The sequence below is a fragment of the Brienomyrus brachyistius genome, chromosome 14 (assembly GCF_023856365.1).
Source record: "Brienomyrus brachyistius isolate T26 chromosome 14, BBRACH_0.4, whole genome shotgun sequence".
In the NCBI taxonomy this organism is placed as follows: Eukaryota; Metazoa; Chordata; class Actinopteri; order Osteoglossiformes; family Mormyridae; genus Brienomyrus; species Brienomyrus brachyistius.
Window position 1 is genome coordinate 25,113,228 of NC_064546.1, and position 22,921 is coordinate 25,136,148.

Genomic DNA, 22,921 nt, shown 5'->3' on the forward strand with positions numbered 1-22,921 from the left:
TAGTGCCACCCATCCATCCCCGACCCACCGTCCCTTATAGACCTTGTTTTATAACGGTCGACGCGACAGCAAAGAGAGAAACTGCACCCAGCGAGGTTCGAAGCTGCGATCTGCCGATCGCAAGAATGTTGACTGGACGGACGCTCTGCGGGTAGTGCCACCCAACCAACCCCGACCCACCGTCCCTTTTTGGCCGCGTTATAAGGCTCTGCCGGTCGAATCGACAGCAAAGACAAACAGCACTGAGTGAGGTTCGAAGCAGCGAAGAAAGAAACAACACTATGGGTCGGTGGATTGATGCATGGCACGACACAAAGAGCGATCGTTCTTGGAACTGTTTCACGTTTTTGAGCTGGTAGGGACCAAGGTACCCAAAGGAATCCCCACTAGACCATAGGGAGCCGTAGTAGGGCCTTAAATCTCAGGGCACCAAAGCCTGTGAAAGATTTTAAAAAATGAATGGAATCGCTTCACTATATTTTTCAGTGGTGGTGTCTGGCTCACTGGGTTAGGACACTGCACCCATGATCAGAAGGTTGCTGGTTTAAATGCTGTTGTCATCAGATGATTCACCGTTGGGCTCCTGAGCATGAACCTTAACCCCAAGTCATTCCAACTACATCGCTTTGGATAAAAGCTGCAGTAATTGAAACTTAATGACCAGTGGTGGTTATGATCCACGACTGAATTACGCACAATAACAAAATGGCATTTCAAGGCCTCTCAGCTTCTCTGCTGATTCTTGTTCTTGACTCCCTCAGGATAAAACAAGCTGCACAAATGTCACAAGGTCCGCTGCAAAATGGAACAATGTGGGCTTTCGCGAGCCCCGTCATGTAAAGATTAACCTCCCTGTTCACACAGCCGAGTGTTTGCAGCCGGGGTCGTGTCAGGTCTTGTCAGATAGCTCCCTGGCAACCGGCTGTCTTATGGAAAAGTTGTACCTTGTCGGAGTGCTGCCCGGCCCAGATTCCCTACAAATCTCTGCAGGAGTCTCCAGGGACGGGACTGTCATTTTTGGGCCTCCAACTAAAAATCCGGTCTCTCAGATGGTTGAAAAATAATGAAATAGCCAGCAAATAGAGTCAGCAGGCTTTGGCTAGCTCGTTCATTAGCATAACATACTGCTTCAGCATCTCCTAAATAAGGAACGTATCTATTTAATATTTAGTGCAGTGACTGTTAGTAGTCAACAGGGGGCCGCAAACCTCAGGGGGCCCATGCAAATGCATAAACATGGCCGGTAGCACTCTCATGTTCACTGTGTCTGAATGCTGTTTAGGTAACTTGGGGGGTCTTACATGAGCATCCTGCTACTCCACAATCTCCTCCAATGAAAGGCAGGCCCCCACCCCAACCCCCAGTCGAAGGTTTCTTTTTTGGCGTTAATAGGGCCCATTGTTCCCTGGGACAGGACGCCCCCTACTCCTCGTTCTCAGCCAGCTGGAAGCTGCCGGTAGGTCGATAATGGGAATCGTCTGCACCTCGAGTCAAGTCACCCAAAAGGGGGCGTCATTAGGCACCATTAGCACCCTGCCACGGGCCTCTAACACTCACTGCGGGGGCTGGGGGTGCAGTGGCAGAATATGGAAGATGGATCCTGAGTTAGTGGGACTGGATGCATGCATTTCGTGCACAATAATCATTTGCCTGTAAAGCAATAACTGGGAGGAAATTAGAAAAATGTGCCGTTAAAAGATGATCATCAAAATCTTCCATTAGCAAGCCTGAGTGCCTTCTTGATTTGTGCCTGAAATCCTTTGTCATGCAGAAGCACTTCCATGACTTTGGGGTCAGTATTTTAGGTAGGTCGATATTTAAAAAAAAAACAAAAAACAAAGGAAGCTCCTTTTAATCAGGTGTGGTCATCGCCCTTTGGAAAGTTCCTTTCGCTCAATTAAGATCAAAAGAGAAAGTAGAGTAACAACAGCGTTACCCTGAGTAGTTAATTTCCACAGGCGAGAATCATTCACCTATAAGCGTCTCGATCTAGTGGAGGAGGGAGGAATTCATGCAATCTATCGGCCATTCGTGCAGGTGGCTGAGAAAGTGTTCGTTAATATCATCTGCGTAATTTCAGAACGTGAACAGAGCCGGAAAGAATGGAAAATATATTTACTTATCTGCTCGGCATGAAGATCTGTCAAGCGCCGTTAGCTAGCAAGACAGAAACGCATAGCGGTTATCCCATAGGTGTGTTTTTATAATGCGGCCGTTCGCTGAGGTGGATTAAGCAGCTTTTCCGCTGTATGCAAGCGGCACAGCAGCGGCAGGCCGGATCCGGGCATCGCGCGAAGAGACTTCGTTGTCTGCACATCCACTCGACCGGCTCCTAATCCCCACAGTCACATATTATCTCTCGCTCATCCTCCGTATCCACAGCAACCCCAAATCCTCACCACGGGTGGGGGGACTCAGTCTTCCCGACTATGACGAGCATTCCTTCAACATGGCAGACACCCATTCAGCACACTGTGACCTAGGGGTGGGGGGCGGGGGTTTATAATAAGGCCACAAGCTTTCTGTGCAGTGAAATTGTATCCAGAAGAAATCTGCCCCAAACTGACAACACAAGAACCTACAAATCGGAATTAGTCATTTTTTTTTTCTCAGTTTCTTGAAGCAACCCTTTAAGCCATAACAGAAAAAGATTTCAATCGATTATAAAAACCACATACAAACCCAAGAAATTTACGTAGAATTTAGCAAGACTGACATTTTGACTTGAAATCATAATCATGGAATTAAAACTACAATAGCTGAGAAAACAGATGAATTTCGTGACATTTTCCTGGCTGTTGTGTGACAGATGCTCCGGGGTATAATTAGGAGACGCATCTAAATGTCGATTCCTCTCGACAGTGAGCGGCCAGGATGTCATCAGCAAGGAGCATCCGTAGGCCACGGCTTCTAGTTCGGAACAACAGAGGTGACCATCACTGCACCCCCCCCACCCCCCCACAACCGACACAGGTCCCAGGAATGCTACATGAAAACACTGCAGCCTCTCCAGCAGGGACCCAGTACCCAGCGTTACCAGTGCATACCTTACAGGGGCCCCCAGAACAGACAAACAGATCATACTGCTTCGATTGGAGGATAACGTACACGGCTTTAATAACCTAACAGGTCGGTTACCTCTCCTGAAAGCCGTCCATGAGGCACTAATTCATTCTCAGGCATATTTGCTTCTTCTCATAACTTTACAGCGATAAGACACAAACACAAAGACGGGGCAACAAAAGCTGCGATTACCTAATTATATTTATAGTCCCTCAGAGTCTTAAAAAGCACTCCTCCCTAATTACTGATCGCGTGATTATAAGACGTGCGGAGAAGATCATTTCTCAGAATCTAAATCCTAAGCAGTAAATAATGGCAGTAATTCACAGCGAAGATTTTTTTTTTTCCTTCTTCAAAACAAACACTTTTCTGGAGGCCTGGCTGACATGCAGTAACCCCATGGATCATGGCACTGGCCTGGCCGCACCATTACTGTATCATGCGACAGTATTCTAAGGCCTGAGATTAAATCCGACAATGGATGTGTTGCACACAACAAGCTCAGGCCGAAAAGGCTCCCTGGTAAATTGATCACCAACAATCACATAGCTGCACTTTGCTAACTTAATTTTCCCATTGTGAAAATGCTACATGCTTTCGTTTGGCCGCTTAGCTGACAAAATGCTACATGCTTTTGTTTGCCTGCTTAGCTGACAACTTGTCATTTTTTTATGCCTTTAATATGTAAATCAAGGTCGTTACAGGAGAGCTGTGAACAGACGGGGTAACAAGGGTAACGAGGTCATGCTCTTAGCCACTACGTCGCGTAGATCGCATTCAAGGTCAGCGCAGCCCAACGGGAAGGTAAACGCGACACTGGCCACTGGAAAGCGCATGCCAGAATAGCAGGGGAAGTCTGCCAGTGGCCGTTACTTGGCCTTGTCACCTGAGGACCGCAGATGCACCAGTGAAGCGCCACAGGCCGTTTGTAGGCCCCCAGAGGCTTCCTTCCCTAAGCAAGACTCTGCAGGGAAGCTACCGAAGCACCCCCCCCCCCAACCGGCAGCACTGTAACGAGAGCCCATTGGCCTGCTGCGGGCAGAGGAAGAACTTTGTTCATTTTTTAAGGGGGGGGGTAAGAAGGAAGGGGGGCGCGTGGGGGCAGTGGCTGTGGAGGGAGAGCCAGCTCTGTGATTGATTTCATTTGATGTGCCTTATTATGCGGACCGCTCCCTACTCCCACTGCATAATTAGGACTTAATTAATTTGAGTGAAATCTTTCATCTGCCAAAGCCAGGCTTGCTGCTTCTTTCCATTTACAACATGATATTAATTTCGGCAGGGAACAGTACTCTCCTGATGAAAAGACTGATATAATTAATTAAGTATAATTTTTTCGTTCTGAGGGAAATAATAAGTGCAGTGAACAGTGCCTGATTAACCCTATTATATTAACTAATTAGGGGATCGTTTCATAATCAAGGAAGTAGCACAATTACGGGAGAATGCAAATCACAGCATCTAATGAGCTATGTGTCAATTTGGAATATGCTTTGTTTGGGAAACGTGACATTCCAAATTCTCCTTAAAAGGCCACTTATGTGTGTGTGCGTTTGCATGTGTGTGTGCGTTTGCATGTGTGTGTGCGTGTGTCTGTGAAGAAGGGGGTTAGCCTGTCTTTCGATTCATTTATTTTAAGGAATTTTTGTGCCAAACTGTGCCTCTTGGTTATATCCTGAATCCGGAATCCTGAAAAGCGGAAAACGTCGACCATAACAACAACATTGGTTGCCAGTTAAGTGCATTTACTTTCAGAATGAGGGAAAGTCCAATCAGTACCACCATTGTATGGCTTCCAAAACAACTGCAGTCACTGCAGGTCACTGCAGTCATCCCTTCCATTGTTTTGTGTCGGGGTCTAGCGCTCCGTCATTACAACGTCCATGATGAAGAGACCATATCTTATCCTGTTGCCCACTGACCCCAATTTATGCTAATGATCAAAGCCATAAAACATGATTATTGTATTATGCAGTTTATTTGCTTGGCAGATGGTCCCATTGTCACTCAGTGTTACAGCCTCTGAGGTATCGCTCGCCGCCGCCTAGCTGCAGGGACAACCTGCGGCTCAGTTTGCGTTTAATTAATGCCAGATATTTCACTTAAATGAATGTAAGGACTCTGATGGTGATAAAATGGATGAAGAAGTGGCCAGTGGATTTTTTATTTTTTTTATCCCCCCCGGTTGGGTCACGGAAACACTGGCTAATTGCTGGGTAATCGACAGCCTAGAGCCCAGAGCTGGAACAATGTAAAAACTCTTCATTTGTAAATGATCACTCTGCTTGATTCGGCCCTTGCACTGCATTCAGCACCACGGACAGCGTCTTACCACGACCAAGCGCCTAAACAAGCCAAGTGTGGCGATGTCCGGCTTATTTATCCATCACTTCCTATAAGTGCAACATGCAAGTATTTTGTTACTGTCAGCACTGAAGGAAACATGAAGGTCAACATCTCATCCTACACGAAAGGGCCAGAAGATGCACAGATGATGCCGGCAAGGTGGAAAGTTTGTGGTTATCATGGAATATATACTTACATACAGGGTATACAAACGGTTACAGTTAGTTTGTACAGTGACTGATACATTTGAGCTGTTCAAATATTTTTAGTGGGGGGAAAAAAAGGGAAAAATCCTTAAGAAATAAATCTGAAATTGTGCAAAATATATGACAAACATTTATGCTGAAAGCATAATGTCCCAGAACAGCAGAGGATACCGAGTATATTCAACTGAAGTGTGGCACCCATTAGGACATGACATACATACTTACAAGATAATTCCAGCTGTGTGTCCTGGGTGTTACAACTGGGAGTTTTGTCTCTTGTTCTCTCTGATATTCATAGCAGTGCAACATTTTCATTGAGGGTCCAATAGGAAGTGAGGCGATGGATATAAAATCTGTCTGACAAGCCCGTGGGGAACACTGGGAGAGCAGAATGTGGGAACACTGGGAGCAGCCTGTCAGAACTCTGGGAGAGCAGCCTGTGGGAACACTAGGAGAGCAGAATGTGGGAACACTGGGAGCAGCCTGTGGGAACTCTGGGAGAGCAGCCTGTGGGAACACTAGGAGAGCAGAATGTGGGAACACTGGGAGAGCAGCCTGTGGGAACACTGGGAGCGCAGCCTGTGGGAACACTGGGAGCGCAGCCTGTGGGGGAACATTGGGAGCAGCCTGTAGGAACATTGGGAGAGCAGCCTGTGGGGAACACTGGGAGCAGCCTGTGTGGGAACACTGGCAGAGCAGCCTGTGGGGGAACACTGGGAGAGCAGCCTGTGGGGGAACACTGGGAGAGCAGCCTGTGGGAACGCTGGGAGAGCAGCCTGTGGGAAGACTGGGAGCAGCCGATGGGAAAATGAGACAAACATTAAATCTCACCTGTAGGCTGACATCAGGTGGACGTGTCTGGCATCTCCATGGAGCTCCAGGCCTTTGGCACGTTTTCTTCTGACCACCCTGAGAGTGTAAAAGAGGATGTGGTACATACATCCATATACACCATTAACCGCAGCGTGCACACACGCACAATCACGCCAGGGATGGCACAGTGGCCGGAGATGAGCTGATTTTCCAGTAAGCAGTCGTCTCTTTTGAAAATGGCATTAGTGTGTAAAGGACCAATCTCTCCTGCTCTCTCTGTGTTTCACTCTGAAAAAGCCTGCAGGCTGCACGGAAAGCACGCAATACAATTAATGCATTCATTATTATCTTTAATAAGGTAAGCTTACTGACATAAACGTTGCGAACGACAGCAGTGATCATTTAGAAAGTGATTGGGAGGGGGGCAGCACACTTAATCAGCTGAAACAGAGCAGTAATTTCGTGTCTCCGTGGCAACAAGGTAAATTGTGTTTTTACATTCCAAAACATGCTTAATTTCTTTTGCGGAGGGTGCCTGCAGAAGACACAGTTCAGAGGCCTGCTCCGTGAAATGTAATTAAAGAGTGCTACAATATTTACGTTTGACGTGCAAGATGGTTCCTGAACATGATTAATTACTGAGAAGAAAACTAGATAATATTCGCCATTTTGCAATATATAAGACGAGCAGAAAAGGGATATACACTGTGCGCATTGTACTGCGTCGTTTTTACCATGATTTAATATTCTTTTTTGCATCTCCTCGCGCAATGCCACGCCTCGGTGGTTACACCATTTTATCATCCCTAACCGGAATACCCAGAGGCAGATCCTGCATGGAGGTGTCACCAGTGATAGGGACTGGGGAGCGCGCGGCCCTCGGGGCTCCTCTGGCACAAGCCGGGCACACAGCTGCGTCACCTTCACGTTATTTTACACTTACGGCACGTACGAATACTGTAATAACATAATTACGCTTTATTTTACGTTCCGGAATCCTATTGTGCCTATACTGATATATAAATATTATTGTCATTTTAAGTAAGAGGCACACGAATCAGAAGTTTAATGGCAGTCATATCTCAAGGAGGCATCATCTCCTGTTGATCTCGCATCACGGAACTGAAGATACGCCAGTGTGAGTATTAACTTCAGCAAAGCCTAACAGCAGCATGAAAGCGATAGAAAAAAATCCTATGTCATTATTTCATCCTGTAGTTTAGTGTTTCCGACGTTTCATAAAACGGCTTTTGAAACACTAAATGGTTGAACACGCAAGATGTAGGAAAATAAAAGCAACAAATTGGTCTTGGTGTGTCGCTCCCTACAAAGACACTACACTTTATCTGCTTAACGCAATGAGCGTTAGGTCCGATCACTCAGGGCTATTGCCCGGGTATTTAAAGCCTAGCCTGAGGTAAACTAGACTTAGCCTCGGATCTTTTCAGTAGCTAGAAAGTTCCCTGCTTCACGCTATTAATATATATCTATATGCCTCCTCACAAGCAAACACGTCATGTAATATATATTCGCGGGGTTGACAGGCACGGAGGCCATTTCCGCCCCTTGCGTTTCGCTTAATGATGCATTTCCTAAGCAGCTATCTGTGCGATCACTACCCCCCCCCCCCCCCTGCCGGGTTACTCTATTTTATAGGGTATTTAAGGTCCCACCGCAGTCCAGGGGCTCGTACGCATTAACACCCAGGCAGAGGTAGGCGAGAAAAATAACAGCTGTCTAATGTGTAACACAAAGTGACAGAAAGCCAAGATTAAACGCGGGTTTCATTAGTTTTCCCCTGGCACTAATTCGCTGTATTTCACCGAGGAAACATAGATTTCAAAAACCTCCTTCTAATATCTAAACACATATGACCCCAAATCACTTCGACCATTGTCTGTGAATTTAATCTGTTTATGCAGTTGTCCAATCTGCTTTTTTTCCCCATTGCTAGGAAACAATAGTGGAAGTCTCTCTGCTCTGGTCATCGTGCCCCCTAACCCCGATTAAATATAGATTGTTCACTGGGTTTTGTCATCGTGCTGATCGCGGCCAGTTTCACTTTAATTCTGTAAGCTGGTTTACCATCAGGAACATCCGAAATAATTGATTGACGATAGTATTGTGACGTGATGGACACGACATGCGCGGACCAGCTTGGTAGGAAACCGCAAACACAAAGGCGATTTCATCCTCTTTTTTGTATTCGACGACTACAGAATCTAAGACATCGATTATATCAGCCGATGATAAATGCTTAATAAACTTTAATTATGGTAACCATAATTCCATACTTAAGTAGGCCTACTATAATTATTAAAAGATTCCATAATTATACGACCAAGGTTAGTGGTTAGAACTTCTGGTAAATCCTGAATTTGTTTAAGCGTTTACCCATTACTTTCATTGAGCCTTACGCACACAAAACGCATAGACTGTCATAACTGCAAACAGCAAGGCGAAATTGTGAATCGCTACCAAAATACAGCGTGAGAGTTACCGGTAGAGGCGGGAGCTCTTTTGTTTCTCGTGCAGCGTTTACTTTCGCCTGCAGGTGGCGCAAACAATTAGATCGATGCGGCGAGAGGGTCTCTCATTCTGACTGACTTCGTTATCACTATATTGTTATAAACGACTCGTTTTGTTCTATGTGTAGCATTTGAGACCTTTTAAAACTTTCCAGCTATACGACACACAATTTGATATAATTTGAGAAATCATTTATGAAGTCCATTGCCAAAAAATAGTTTTTTTTCCAGACATGTCCAAACAATACTGTGTACTTTGCAGGTAATTTTGTTTAGTTAATTAAATCTGTTGGATTTTAAATGTTACCTCATAGTACACATCCTGCAGCAATAACCTAAACATAGATCAAGTTATAATATTTAAACAAGAGCAAATAAAACTAGCTAATTTGATATGGGCTTTTTTCCCCCTTTTTCTTTTCTTCTAATCGAGAATTGTTAAAGCCCAAAGTTGACACTTGGTGATAAATCAAAAGGGTTATCTTGACGTGCTGGGAACAGAAGCATTGCGTTCAGTGAGATATTTAAAGAGCGTCTTTGTTGTTGTTTAACGGGCATGGTGCTGTGACTCCATGCGTCGCCGATAAGGCCTGGATGAAAGTGAATATTGTGTACATTAGGCAAGAGGGACCAGCAGCTGTATGCTAATTGGGCGCAAATCTTCAGTACATCTCCTGCTGGGCAGCACACGCCATTGAACAAACACACGCACACGCATCCGAAACAAATATTACCGGCCCACACGCGCTTAAAAATGACGGGAAATTAGTAATCGTTAAAATGCCATCAAACGAAGTAGCTCTCCAGACCATAAAACAAATAGAAACGTTTACTGAGACGATGACAGAAAAGACGGTGCAACAGTGAGTGAAAACCAGCTCATCTCTTATGTTTTCCTATCATTGTGCCACGCACAGAAGTTGTTTCTTGTAGGATTTGAGAGTCGATCAAAGTGCAATTTGCACCCGTAAATTGTGTAACCATTTTAGTCGTCGGCTCTGAAATTTTGTTTCTGGTTTTATGACCCTAAAACTCAAAACCGATACAACAGATTGCTGGAAAATAATGACCGACCACTTCACCCGGACTGAAAAGTCATCATTTAAAATGACTGCGTTGCATATTGTTGCTAATTACGCAAAAACAGCGGCAGTTCAAAGTCAGCTGGTTAAATACGTTTTTTTAAGCCATCTTTTGGAATACTAAATAGGCAATCTTGCAAGTATTTCGTAACCTGTAACTGTAATTCCTCTTTTTATTTAGTTTATTTCAGTATGTGTGCATACATTCAAAATAATGTTGGTATGTTACACATGATGCGAGCGATGTAAAATGTATTCAATGCAGCTTGCATATAGGCCTATAAAAACAGAAGCGAATAATAAGCTTAAATGAAACATTCAATTTCTGATACACTGGTGGTGTAATTTGACTTCGTCCACTGCAGCTTTATGCTAATAAGGTGAACAATATCAGTTAAAAGAGCTTTATTGTACTATAATTTCCACGTGTAACTATAACGAATGGCTAATCCTGTGAGGGCGAACTTAAATCTAATGACATTACGCTGGTCAGCAACACACGGCTTCCTTCGGCACACTTCAGTAATTAACATTACCAGAATTTCTAACCAAAAAATTGCGTTTTACAGCTCGTTGGCAAACGCTGTACACTCAGAAACACGCTATAAACAGAACGTGACTTGATTATGAGCAGATTTATCTGTTTATGTAGTTGAAACATTTAACGCTTTCCCTGGTAGATTAAAAGAAATTACTATTAATCACTGCTCTTCTAAAATGCTGAAATCGTGAGCCTAAACGGGTTTTGAAATTTCAGCCCTTCTTCATTTCAGAATACGTAACAAACACAGCTGCACAAGAATAAGTTACTATGCATAGCTTTTGTGCAGTTTGGTAATGAAGCAGTTCAACACAGCAGACAAGCCTTACGAAGATTTCTCTCATTTTGAAAATCATAATCCCACATATGTGACATATGTTGCTAATTGTAATAGGCGCTGATGATATGTGTTAGAGGAGCTTTAATTAATCGCACGCTAACACAAGATCAAAATAATTACTACGAGATAATTTCCAGTGCTTTTGAAAAGTGTAGAGCTAGTTAAAGAACGCGCACTTAAAACGCTGCTAGCTAGTAAAAACACAAATATTATATTCGATTAATCGCAAACAAGGCGCAAAATGTGCTTTATAGCTACATGCCAAAACTTCTCAAAAGAGATAGTCGATTAATCATTTACTCCCTCTCCTGCTCGTCTATGTAAAACCCTTAAAAGAAATTAGAGTCAGCTAGATGTTCTTCCCTCCGACGCATAAATAATCACGCATATTTGTGTGTGTGTGTGTGCGCGCGCGCGCGCGCGCGCGCCCGTGCGTGCTCCCGTAAATTTATATACATTTAAAGTCTTTGAGGCAGCTCTCACCCAGGGAAGTTGTGCGGCTTTAATGGGGAGATCACCGTGGATTGACCCTTTCGGGTTTGGCCTCCTTTGTTCGGAGCCCTGATTATACACAGCACGCGCCTATCTTTTGGCCAGATTGCCTGAGAGTCCTATTTCACAGTGAAGAGGTCAATTTGCTTTTCAAACGCAAACGGGATATACAGCTTGGGCAGGCATGGCTATTGTGTTGTAAAATGAGAAGCCCTTCTTATTATTTATGTATGCGTACCATGTCTGATTTATAAGTAGAGTTAAACTGCCGCATCGGACACGTGCCACAACGTGCAGCCTATTTTAAATATCTGTTTATGTTCATTTTTACCGCTGTATTTATTTGCAGGTGCCCGATGACCACGAGCGCCACCGCTTCCATAGAAAGCACGCATCTGATGGAACAAGTAACACCCAGTAAACAAAGTCATTTGCGCTCGGTTTTATCAACGTACCTTCTGGAGCACAAGATCGCCAGTCAGGGTTTGTCGGGATATATGTGTTAATTTAGTCATAGTGCTATACAACTAACCGACATCGTGTCCAAACTGATTTTAATCACAATACTATATTTTTAATTTAAGGTTGGTGGCCATTGCCTGGTGACGAGAACTTAAATATTTTACAGTAGACGCAGGGTGCAATTCAACTAACCGCAACTTCTTTGTTGCTATTTCGTTTGAAAACCCTCACGCCCAATTTTAATTTAAAATTCTGATGATGGTGGTAGTGACGGACGTTTCCTTTTGGCAGATCGCTAGCCCCCAAAGGCGATGCACAAAGCCACGGCACGTGTGCATTTGTATAGAAACCCATCAGACCGTAAAAAGAGGAGGGTCCCGGCGTGTGCCTACATCGGGGAGGGGCGCAAAACGCTCAGTAATATAATACACTACAGGTACATCTGCTAAGCAATCTGCAAACCCTCCCACATTTCCCCCGAACCCAACTCTTTCTGCCCTCCCACCACCAAATCCATAGGGATCTATGTTTCATCTGATTGGTTGGGGACGTGGCAACAAGGGGCGAGAACAATAGCATCATTCCTCCTTAAAAAGAGTGCAGCTATGCCTTGGAGACGAAAGCATTTCGGGAAGAGAAAGATCAATAGCCAAAAGGTGCGGGCGGAATCAGAGCTGCGAGCGCGCCTGTAAATCCTACAAACCTGGATTTCATTTCAGCTGCCAGCACATCTTTTTCAAGTGCCATTTTCCTCATCCGCAAAGATGCCCAAGGGTTTCCTGGTAAAACGAAACAAGAAATCGGGGCACGTATCCTACAGGGTTCGCGCTGAGGAGAATGATCAGGACCAGATGCAGGCTGTGAGGAGCCAAAGCGATGCATCCCCAGCTGTATCCGTCGCTTCCAGCCCAGACCGCGCAGAGGCGTCACCAAATCACGCAGCGGACACACCGGTTTCTGGACGGGATGCAAAACCAGTACAATTTGGCAACCCCGAGGCGGTGTATCAGGCACTGTACAGCCCTACGCGGCCCATCAGCAAAGAACACGAGAGGAGGTATTTCGAGAGAAGTTTTAACCTGGGCTCGCCCATTTCTGCAGAGTCATTCCCTACACCTGCCGCCCTCACCACTTTGGACCAGCTCCTCTTCGCACCTGTGGACTTGAAAATCGGCACCAGCAACAGCAGCCGAAGTGGCACAACAAGCGGCGCCCCCTCGGCTGCCGCCAGGAACAGCAGTAAAAGACCGATATCCGACAGCGACCGCAAGATGAAGCCCGTGGCGAAGAAACCCAAAGCGATCAGAAAACTCCATTTCGAAGACGATGTCACAACTTCTCCTGTACTTGGTCTGAAAATTAAAGAAGGACCGGTCGATTTAAAACCAAGACCGCCGTCGTCTGGGGGAAGCAAGCCCTTGGGGGAATTCATCTGTCAGTTATGCAAGGAAGAATACGCCGATCCCTTTTCTTTAGCCCAGCACAAGTGCTCGAGAATCGTAAGGGTTGAGTACAGGTGCCCTGAATGTGACAAGGTTTTCAGCTGCCCGGCAAACCTCGCCTCTCACAGGCGCTGGCACAAGCCGAGACCGCCAGCGGCGCCCGGCGCATCGGCCGCCAGACCCGAGATCGCTAAGGTGCCGCCTGGTGTCAAGGCCCTATCTGAGGACTTCAAGGACATGAGGGCAGAGCTGGCCAGCGACAGGGACACCCCCAGCCCGGGGCCGTCAGAGTCTGGGTCCGAAGACGGCCTTTACGACTGTCACCACTGTGGGAAAAAGTTCAAACGCCAAGCCTACCTGAGAAAGCACCTCTCGGGACACTCGCAGGGTAAGATCCTGGAAGAGCACGGATTCCCAAACGCCGAGAAGGGAGCCGAGAAGCTCAACCAAGCGCCGCCCTCCGACGAAAACCAAAGCCAAGGTCCACTGAACCTAAGTCCCCTGGAGTGCCTCCTATGCCCGGTGTGTGGCGAGAGCTTCCCCAACAGGGGCAGCCAGGAGCGACACCTCAGGCTCCTGCACTCGTCCCAGGTGTTTCCCTGCAAATACTGTCCTGCCACCTTCTACAGTTCGCCGGGACTGACGAGGCACATTAACAAATGCCACCCCTCGGAGAACAGGCAGGTCATCCTCCTTCAGATGCCGGTGCGCCCTGCGTGCTAAAGAGCATCTTCGAAAAGTCGTGCCTTTAAACAGGGGAAACGCGGCATGAAACGCCTCGATTTTACGATCCGAATCGCCAAAGATCGTGGGGCGTCTCGGTCAAACCAATCAATGGCCATTGAAATATTACGGAACTATAACTTGAAGTATATATTTTCAAATCTCTCTCGACTTAGTTTATCACAAAAAAAAACATTAGTTTGACTGTTAAAGATATTTTTTTAGGACTGCTGCACACGTGCTAATGTACTAGCTTCTAGACCTAAGAAATTGCTCTAAATCTTTAGGTGTACTTTTTTGTCATAAATGCCTTTTAATTCACATGCTGTAAATGTTCTCTATAACGTTAGCTTTATTATAGCTTGTGAATCGCTGGACATCGACTTTTACCGTTGTCTTGAAGCAAACGAAATTCTTAAACATTCCCTTGAAGTGTAACCATTAATGCCTTTAGAGTTTTAACACATAAGTTATCGTGCTGTAACTGCCTTAAAAATGTCAATGTCTGTAATGATTGTTTTAATTTTTGATAAAGTCGGCACATATTTTATCATCTATATTATTAATATTATTGCTATATGTTTCATCGTTATATTTTTATTTATTTATTTATGAAGACTATTTTACGTAAATTATTGTGTTGTGTGATTCTGTAAGTCATTCTGGAATTTGACGTCTTAGCAAAATGTTGCTTTGTCATATTTATCTATACGTTGTTATGATGTTGTGGATGGTTTACAACTTTACTACAATCTACACAGCTCTTGTAAAACGTAAGCTCTTATTTTAGATGCAATCCTTTTCTAATACACAGGTTATTTTCTTAAATGTTAGATTTTATAGCGCTTTAATCGTATGTTTAAACTGTGTTGGCTCTCTCTTCAAATAAAATATTTTCAAAATGGCAAACGGTTGCTTTGTCAGCGTCATGTTCACTTTCGGCACGTTGTTCACTCACAGGTTTTATGAGCATCTTGCACGTCTGAGTTTATGTGAGTAAACAAAGTGGAAATAATTTTAAAAAGTTATTTCCAGGCCATGAATAAATAAGGATTTTGCAGAGTTTTCTGAGGGGAAAAATAGGCGAATTCATTGATCAATACATGTAAAATATGTAACATATTTAACAAATAGAGCATATTTAACATAGGACAATAAAGAGTTTAATTTTTACCCTTACATGACACGAGGATTTACATGAACGCGTTAGTTTATGGCTTTTAATTATGCATGCAGTATAACTTTATCCCTCTTTGGGCTGCATTTGAAAGAAAACTTTGTCAGACGGACTGATTTCTCACAACCTGACAAACCATAAGACAAACTCATTATAAACGTAAATACAGAACATTGCTATATTAAACCAAACTGAAATCAGCGTAATAAGTGAATCTGAAGGAATTAATTATTTACGAAATAAAATAGTTCAAATGGAACATGAGGGAATTGGTCATAAATTAAATATTAAATACTTTAAGATACAAAACATTCTCCTTAAAATATTGAGATGTTGCATTAGTACCAACACGTACGTATATAAATAAATCTTTAATTAATGAAAACGAACTAAAATGGTAACAAATCCTAATTATAGAATGATATTAACAGTATCACTATATATACTTGCTTAAGAAACGGCCAACGTCAAGAAAAGACCGTATCGTTTCTCACGGTATACAGTTTGCCAGTTCAATAACAAACGAATTCACTCGTAACTAGGTTTAATGTATGTGTAGGAAAATCAACTAAAATTGAATAAAAAAATGTATGTCTTTACGTCAATTCTATTTCACATATGGAGGGGGGGGGAAATCCCATTTCCTGCAGTGTAACAAGGTAGAGCGAACTCCAGATTACCTCAAAAGGAAACAAATGCCTTGACGACCCATGCACGATAATCACTGCACAAAGTGATCACCTCTGTGTTTTCCAGACATTTGTCTCTGCTTGAAGTGACTTGAAACTTCGATTTTCGATTATTAACGACACACTCTGCCCTTGATTCAATCTTGCAACAATGTACCGCGCCCCGGGATTGTACTGAGGTGACCTCGATTTGCTTTACGACCTTATTGGCACGATTTAAAAGGGGTGGCATAGACTAACGCGCTTAAATCGCAATCCCCCCCCACCCCAGAACAACGAGTTCTAGCACTTTTAGTATATCCTAGTATCTATTTTAATTGATAGATTAATTTAGCCACTTAAAGATACTACCGAAGAGTATTGTGGTTCTCAGTCAATCGTATCATAACGGTCTCTTTAAAAAGTTTAATTATTTAACATTTATAGAACGGCCCTAGACATAAATAAACCACTGCTTAAAACCTAACGCAATTTATTGTGGAGGCATTTAAGTAGCTAATTTACGCATATATCGTACATTTGAATAACCTTACAACTCACGTGAAGAGGTGGCATTTGAGAAAAACAACTGTCAAAAAAAACGGATGTTAATTCTGTTATACGTGTGACGTGTCTGTTTTCAGTTACCAACACGTGAATATCCTCAGCTGTTATTTTTGACTTTTTGGTATTTTAATTTAATTTAACGGCATCCACATGGGTCTATTGTAATTCCCACCAGCACCAGTGCAGAAGCCTGCACAAACCTGTTCAGAGAACTTTAGGCTAACAAAAAAATGCCACAAATCAGATTATTGAAAGTTTAACTTCAAATATCTGTTAAAATAACAGATGAGGCTCTTAGACACTGGATGAAGGCGCCATTTACGCCTCTGCTACTCTCTGCAGAGACACCTGTGTCTCCTACAATTATTTGCATTTAATCTGTTATTAATTTAATTAACCTAGTAGTTACATGGCACTTTAGTGATTATATTCTATTTTATTGTTTTTCTATTTTCTAACATTTACGTCTAAATATTTACTCAAATTTTACTTCCGTTTCTGTGTACGATCTGTGACTAAGGCTTATTACATAACAAGAGGCTCACTTCTTAACTGAGACTGCATATAGATTTTATTTTAAAGGTCAATCCAGACAAGCAGGACATCACTGCAGGTGTTGAACGTTACCTTTCTTTAGCCAGAACCAAAGGACAAAATCTGCGCATCCCTTACCAGGGATGAATTTCCTGATCCCGTCTTAATGCTACGTCGTTCGTAAGTTCTACGTTAAAAGACTTAAGTTACGAACGATGTTGCGTTAATGCGGCTTCGGGAAACTCACCCCAGAACGATATTATCCGTCTGGCTGTAACTCAAAGTCTCACATTTTTAAAACCACTTTTGAGTGGCAGGAGATAAAATTCACGCTTCTGTTTTCTTAAAGATTCCTTTTATCAGTTAAAACATAGACCGTTCTGTTCGTGTCAAGGACTAGCGCGCCTTGGATTCAGATTTGTGATAAACGGAGGAACATGACGCTACCCGAGGCTTCAGATCTCTGAGAAAACACGCTCCCACTCGGAGCACACCTCTACAAGGTCGATGGTTTAACATCTGCCTGCCAAGAGATGAGACTGGTGAAATCAGGAAGCTATAAGGAGAGACGGTAAAGCGCTCAGGGGGCCTGCAACTATTCAATCTGCCGAGTTTATCTGCGTTTCGGGGGATCTAATCTGATAAATTCACACTCTCACAATTTTAACTGCTCCAATACAGAATCTTTTTTTCTTTAAACTGACGAATAGAAATTTACCGATGAGGATACTTGTCTTGTAATCGTTATTATCGATGGCGCCGAAGCGGACGGCTGGTCTTGCGGTCTTTGCAGGTGAGGTGAGGCGAGGCGCCGGATCACTTGTTTTCCGACCTTAAACAATCATCGCGGCCGCGAAGACAGACTTTGCACCTGTAAAGCAGTGACGGGGGCATTATTCTTTGCTTCCCCCGATACAGCAGACCACAGCAGGAGCGACAGATGGAAGAGGGGTCAGGTTACTGTAGCCACCCCCCCCCGCAAAGTCACCAGCCCAAGCCGGAGCAACTTCGCGACGTGTCACCCCCAAGTCGTCTGTCGAGCAATGACATCTGAAAAGAATTCCCTCACAAGCGAATGAAAACACGGTGTTTTTTTCGGCACTAGACCATCAGCTTAAAATAATAATAATAATAATTATTATTATTCCAGAACGGTGAACAACAGTCGATGAATACCAATTTAGAATAAAATACCCAAAAGAAGAAACCAGAAAAGAAAAGTGAGCAATTATGTGGAGCGTGGGAACAAAACAAGCATTAAAACAGATTTTCCAAATCAATTTAATGAAATGTTTTCATTTTTCACATTTCTAATAAAGATAACATGACTTTATCATTAAAAACAATTTGATATGTTAACAATTAAAGATGGATTTTCAAGCTTTTTTTTCTTGTTTACAAAGATTATATTACAGGCATTTATATATTTATATTTATCAGTAAGAACCCTCACAATGAAACCAGGCGCTGGTTTCCTATCCGAAATCTAGAATTAACACTAGCTATGTAGCTTCACACGCTGACCAGACTAAGATACGAGTTTGGCCCCGATCATATCGATGACTTACACCCAGCTGTTAATTAAATGAAAATCCCTTCATGACAGAAACATCTGCTTTAATGTCTTGCTTCTTATTTTGCATCTACTGTTGCTACATAAATGTCTCAGTGTGGCCAAGATGTGTTTGCGTTTGCAGTGCAGGTGAAGGAATCGATCTGATCAAGGCCGTTATTATTATTCTTTGCATACATTCTTTAATACACACAATTAACTTCTTTACTGAGAGCTGTCCTCAGATCATGTGTCCTATCTTCTTTATCAGTGCTTGAGGGAGATAAAGTCCGGCTAAGGCAGAGTAGTGCAACGGAACAGTGTTGCAGATTCGTTGGAGCCAGCAGCGTGTGTAACACCTGGCCTCCCCGCCAGCGTAATCCCAGGTGTGGAGTGGCGGGTGGGGGGAGCCTGCTGCGGGAGTAAAACCAAGCCAGGCTGATAGTCACCGAGATCACAGTCCTGCAGCGCCACCTAGCTCCAAGGAGGCTAACTGCACAGAAAAGCGAAGCATCCGCCATCTTCAGCCAGAGGGAACGGAGTCGAGATAGGTTGGGGAGGTGAGGGGTGGGGTCTGCTAGCTAAATTCACATCTTCACAACCTGGCATCCCTCAGTGTCAAGGCTACATTGACCTCCCCTCGCCCCCCCCCCGAGGCCTGCCAATCGCTCACCTCTGCTAAGTGTGGATGCTTTAACTCTTCAAGTAAAAAAAAATGTCTAATAAAAATCTGAACGACGCATGTGTGCCGGCCTGCCAGGGGAAGACGAGTGTTACACAAGGCCCATGGGCCTCCGCTGCGGACTCGGCGTTAAACACGCACCAGTGCATGGAGTTTGGCTTCACCTGAGGCTCTGCTGGCAGCTGTTTCCTATTCAGCTCAAGACCACGGAACGCGCTCGTAAAATAGCCGCCTGTCACACTCCTCGTATGTACACAGGAAAATATACAGACGTATAAAATTAAATTAAAGCGTTTTTACATCCGAGAACAAACGGAAACATTCAATTCTATGTTACCAGAGGAAAAATAAGTGCAAAAGAAATCTGTAGGAATGTCATAAATGTATCTTCACAGAACAAATAATGGGCACAGTTTAAACACCACGCATAACAAACTTATTCAAATACAATGTTTCAAACCAGGGGTACAGTATCCTACACTCTTCGTTCCAGCAGTTGCATAAAATCAAGGGGAGGAGAATCAAAGTTACTGAAGTATGGGGGAAAAAAAAGAAATCGTGTTATTCACCATAATTTAGCTCACACTTCTGCACACGTTACAGTTTATGCAGAATTCAGCACCACTGCTGGGGAAGGTGACCCAGGAACACAACCCTCCCCCTGTGGGTAGCTGTCGGTTTGCTGGCCAGCTATATGGTACAACAGCCACCGCTCAAAAGCAACAATGGACAGTTAGTGTTGAAGAATGGGTATGGAGAAGGTGCCATATTATTTAAGAACAAAAGTACAGATATTTAAATGATTTAAAAAAAAAAAAAAAAAAACAAGAAAACAGTCCTTCTCTGGGCTGGTTTACATCAGCATTTCTGCCACAAATTAAGATACATAACAGCCAATCAAGGTCCTAATAGCTTCCCTAAAAGTACCAGTGTTTAACCAGTTCATCTACCTGCACCAGTCTAAAATGCCAAGGGGTGAGAGGAGATGGCTACTGTCCCACCTGCCCCAGCTTGCTGTACAAGCAGAACGTCTTAGTGCTCTCCCCAAGGGGCTCTGCCCGTTAGCGGCCTGCGCTAGCAGGTGCACAACGGCAATTACTTCAAGTCCCACTGCCACCATTTTTACAATTATGGATATCAAACTAAGCTGTAATTATTACAGGCCTTCATAGACTCAGCACCCTGAGTAACAGTCCGCTTGTACTGCTGAGGTTCTCGTGTTTCCGTGTTAATGGGACTGAACTTGTGCAGCTTCATTCCACACTTTGACAAATGAAAAAAATCAAAAACTCTCAATGTTGCACAACTACTAACTTAAGACAAAGACACGTAGAAACGCATTATAAAGTTTAAAATATACGTTAAGCGTGGGAACTGTTTGCTGACGTTCGCGAAATGCCAAGCGAGCGCAAACACTGCGGCCGTGGCGGTGAAAGGGTTAAGCACAAGCGGACGCAGAGACGAACGGGCGAGCAGCTGCAGAAGGAGACGCTCAGTTAGACGATTTGCTTATGGCGCTGGCGGAGCGGCGGAGTTTTCCGGAAACTCTGTTCTTTGCAGCACGTGGCATGGTGGGGGAGACCTGGTCCGTGCAGTCTGTTCCTACGGCAACGCTGAGCTCGGCGCTGGTGCTGCCGCTGAGGGACCCTGGAGACAGGGAGAGGCGTTTCGTCAGCCTGGACGAGATGCGCGCAGAGGGAGGCCATGATCACAGTGGTCTGTCCCCCCCCCCATGTGATATATTTCACCCTGTTATTTAGGTACAAGCTCCAATAACCTTAGCAGACCCTGAAATCTGAATCTAACTCCCGTTACCAGGGCAGCGCAGGTGATGTGTCTGATCGCCTTCCTGTACTGAATGTCTGGAGGCAGAGTGTAACCTTTGCCCCTATCGGAATCAATTTAAACATGCAGGAGAACATCGCGGGCAGACCTGCCCTCTACCGCATCCCGCGACATACCTACGGAGCGGGAAGGAGATACGGAGGTGGAATAGAGGAGCGGGCCTTGTGCCAAGGAAAAACATCTCATTCAAACTCTATCTGCTTCTGCTGCAATTAGGCCCAAGGCAGAAAGGAAAATAAGAGGCCCTGATTTATAAACTCTGATGACACTATGCGGGTCAAGCGCACGCTTTGTCAAACATTGCTGAAGATTACAGACAGCAAGCTGTGATAAGTGAGGGGGGGGGGCTCATTGCCAAGTTGGGTCCCAGCCCCTCCCAGCCATCTTAACAAGCTCTCTTCTTTGTCAGTACAGCATCTGGCTGCCTTCTTCTCCTTCCTATTCTACCCCCCCCACCAACCCCCAAGCGTCTCAAGTTCCTGCAGCTAAAAGGAACAGCAGATGGTCAGAGTAACACACTCAGAGTGGACACAAGCATTGCTGACTTCCACTTGAGGGTGGGGGGAGGGGGGGGGGGCAAGAGATGGATCCCTTCAACTGTGGCTGTGATGACGGCTGTTTTTCTTTTTTTTCCCTTGAAAATGGCAGAGGGCTTCGGACGGGAGCTGAGCCCTCTGCCGCTGGCCTCCTCCAGGTCGTCCCTCTGGAAATCCACGGGTCATCAGCGGAAACCCCCCCCCGAGCCCGTCCACCGACACACCTTCCCCATGCAGCAAACCTCTCAACCCCCCCAGGGGGAAGGGTCCCCGATAACACCTCCCCACCTCACTGGAACTAGCTCAGATGCTAAGCCCAACCGCCACCATCCCACCCCCCAGCACCCCAGCAGCAGATCCATGCAACCCAGAGCCACCCCCCCCCCCCCAAGAGACAGCAAACCCCCAAAAGGCAGCATGCAGATCGCAGGACAGCACCAGAACCGTCTCCGGCACCCGAACTGCAGTGTTACACACACCCATGCAACCCAGAGCCACCCCCCCCACCCCAAGAGACAGCAAACCCCCAAAAGGCAGCAATGCAGATCGCAGGACAGCACCAGAACCGTCTCCGGCACCCGAACTGCAGTGTTACACACACTGCGCCAAAACCGACCCTCACACAAAGAAAACAGTAAAGCATTAGAAATAGAAAACATTTTTCAAAAGAGTTTATAATCTGCTTCCCTGAACTAATACCCCTCATTAACCATGAGGTGGGGCTGCTTCTGAGTGACAGCGGCATGGACCAGTGCGGAGGGGTCTCTGCTCATTAGCATAAGCAGGCCCCGCTACACTGCCCAGCGGTCGGTTTGGTGCCATATGGCCCAGCGATCAAGGTCAACGCGGAGGTGACGGAACGGCAATTTATCCAGACTAGGGACAAATAACTGCATATATGCACATTTAAATTATAATGGGGGCGGGGGGGGGGGGGTCGCATTGGGGAGGAACAGTGAAAAGCACTTCAAGCTTTTCTGAAAGCTAAGAGTCTTCATTTCAAGCCATTTTTCAGGCAGATATATTCATAGACCAGATATAAAAGGGGCCCATGAAAATGGTATCATTTATAAGCCATCGGGTTAAAGGGAAAAGGACTGAACCATTCAACTGTTGCCCTTAACAACAGGGAAAGTCACAGGTCCATTACAAATACTGAAGGATGTTCTTGTTTGTTCTTGCCTTTGGGTCGACATGCAGAGCGACGGGAGCCCACCAAACCCCCCACCCCCCCACCCAGGGTAGGTCACACCTGGCGTGCGGATGGAGGGCCCCGCCCACGCTCCTCCAGGGCCCCGCCCACGCTCCTCCAGGGCCCGCCT

General features: G+C 44.9%; 2 protein-coding genes and 1 long non-coding RNA gene across 3 annotated transcripts in view; 2 read left to right on the forward strand and 1 right to left on the reverse strand.

The window, feature by feature from the left end:
• The first annotated feature begins 12,293 nt into the window (after positions 1–12,293).
• Positions 12,294–14,950, forward strand: insm1b (insulinoma-associated 1b). Its single transcript, XM_048975383.1, has one exon. The coding sequence runs from the start codon at positions 12,638–12,640 to the stop codon at positions 14,036–14,038; it is 1,401 nt and encodes a 466-aa protein (XP_048831340.1). The 5' UTR covers positions 12,294–12,637; the 3' UTR covers positions 14,039–14,950.
• Positions 14,951–16,616: 1,666 nt separating this feature from the next.
• Positions 16,617–18,219, forward strand: LOC125707944 (uncharacterized). Its single transcript, XR_007382392.1, has 3 exons — positions 16,617–17,555; positions 17,695–17,777; positions 17,903–18,219. It is a non-coding gene; the product is annotated as an uncharacterized LOC125707944 (long non-coding RNA).
• Positions 18,220–19,047: 828 nt separating this feature from the next.
• ralgapa2 (Ral GTPase activating protein catalytic subunit alpha 2) overlaps positions 19,048–22,921 on the reverse strand; it is an 89,631-nt gene continuing 85,757 nt past the window's right edge. Inside the window, exon 40 of the mRNA XM_048975382.1 lies at positions 19,048–20,865. Coding sequence (XP_048831339.1) covers positions 20,715–20,865 — 151 coding nt within the window. The 3' untranslated portion in view covers positions 19,048–20,714. The remainder of the gene's footprint in view (positions 20,866–22,921) is intronic.